Source organism: Austrofundulus limnaeus, unplaced genomic scaffold (genome assembly GCF_001266775.1).
Source record: "Austrofundulus limnaeus strain Quisiro unplaced genomic scaffold, Austrofundulus_limnaeus-1.0 Scaffold2356, whole genome shotgun sequence".
Lineage (NCBI taxonomy): Eukaryota > Metazoa > Chordata > Actinopteri > Cyprinodontiformes > Rivulidae > Austrofundulus > Austrofundulus limnaeus.
Window position 1 is genome coordinate 21,406 of NW_013954758.1, and position 1,753 is coordinate 23,158.

At 47.8% G+C, this 1,753-nt stretch overlaps 1 protein-coding gene across 1 annotated transcript in view; it reads left to right on the plus strand.

Annotated features, from left to right (window-relative positions):
- Positions 1-1,753, plus strand: part of taok2a (TAO kinase 2a) — a gene marked incomplete at its 5' end in the record, with an annotated part of 16,020 nt that overhangs the window by 11,688 nt on the left and 2,579 nt on the right. The window contains 3 exon segments of the mRNA XM_013999577.1: positions 656-859; positions 956-1,195; positions 1,313-1,534. Coding sequence (XP_013855031.1) covers positions 656-859; positions 956-1,195; positions 1,313-1,534 — 666 coding nt within the window.

The window sequence follows — 1,753 nt, forward strand, 5'->3', positions numbered from 1 at the left end:
GTCTGAAATGGTCTTCTTTGACCCAGTAAGTGTTTTTTCCCTTCATCCTGAAACTTTTTGCTGTTTATCAAATAACTTTGAGCCCCGGTCAGAAAAAAGACTGGAGGGTTTTATATTTCTGGCCCGAGAGGAGGAAACAAATGATGGGCTGAGATTTTTTTGTTTTGTTTTGTTTTGTTTTGTTGTTTCCCCACAGGATGTGTTTCCTCGTCGCGGCGCAGCTCGCATCAAATCAGCCCATCTTTAAAAAAATAAAATGTGTCATAAATACTTCTTATCATAACTTCAGATCTACTTAGCCTAACAACACAATTTAAAAACTGGTTTAAAGTTCAAAGTCTCTACTTTTCAGAGAGAGGGCGGATCTTTACAGGTAGATTTTTTTCCTTCCTAAACTTTATTTAGGTCAGCCAGAATTGACAACGCTCTGCGGGTGATGTAAACGGCTCTTCGACAAGGAGAGAGACATAAATTGCTCAACACAACGAATCAATAATGAAATTTGTTGCCAACAATTTTAATAATCGATTTTATCAATTTATTGTTGCAGCCCTACAACCCCTCAGCCGTTGTTTCCTGCTCCAAATAAAAGGAGAGGAAACAGAACCTGGTGTCAGCAGCACCTGAACCACTGCTCTTTGTTTCCTCCCCACAGGAGCTGAGCGAGAACCAGTCCACTCCGAAGAGGGAGAAGCAGGAGTGGTTGATCCGTCAGAAGGAGTGTCTGCAGCAGATGCAGGCAGAGGAGGAGGCCAGCCTGCTGAGGAGGCAGAGGCAGTACTACGAGCTGCAGTGTCGTCAGTACAAGAGGAAGATGCTGCTGGCTCACCACAACCTGGAGCAGGACCTGCTCCGAGAGGTAGGCTCCAAAGCCCCTGAAGGTCTCCTGATCTCTAGCTGTTCTCCTCAGGCTTCATGTCGGCACTGTTTGATGACATGGTCTCCTTCCTGTCAGGAGCTGAATAAGAAGCAGACTCAGAAGGACCTGGAGTGCGCCATGTTGCTGCGGCACCACGAGTCCACCCAGGAGCTGGAGTTCAGACAGCTGAGCATAGTGCAGAGAACCCGGGCTGAACTGATCCGGACTCAGCACCAGACAGAACTCACCAACCAGATGGAGTACAACAAGCGGCGCGAGCAGGAGCTCAGACAGAAACACACCGTGGAGGTCCGCCAGCAGCCCAAGAGTCTGAAGGTGAGGAACCTCCCAGAACCCGAGCCGGATCTGCAGGAGGTTCTGATTCTGGACTGAAACTAACCGTCTCACATCAAATATTAATTCATCTTTGGTGATTTTTCCTTAATGTTTTAGTCCAAAGAGCTGCTGATCAAACGGCAGTTCCAGGAAACCTGCAAGATCCAGACCCGTCAGTACAAAGCTCTGCGGAACCACCTGCTGGAGAACACACCAAAGTCAGACCACAAGACCGTTCTCAAACGCCTCAAAGATGAGCAGACACGGAAACTAGCCATCCTGGCTGAGCAGTACGACCATTCCATCAATGACATGCTGTCCACACAGGCTGTGAGCAAGGTGAGCACACGCTAACATGCTGACATCACGCCAACAACATGCTGACAACATGCTGACATCACGCCAACAACATGCTGACATCACGCCAACAACATGCTGACAACATGCTGACAACATGCTGACATCACAACAACAACATGCTGACATCACAACAACAACATGCTGACATCACAACAACAACATGCTGACATCACGCCAACAACATGCTGACAACATGCT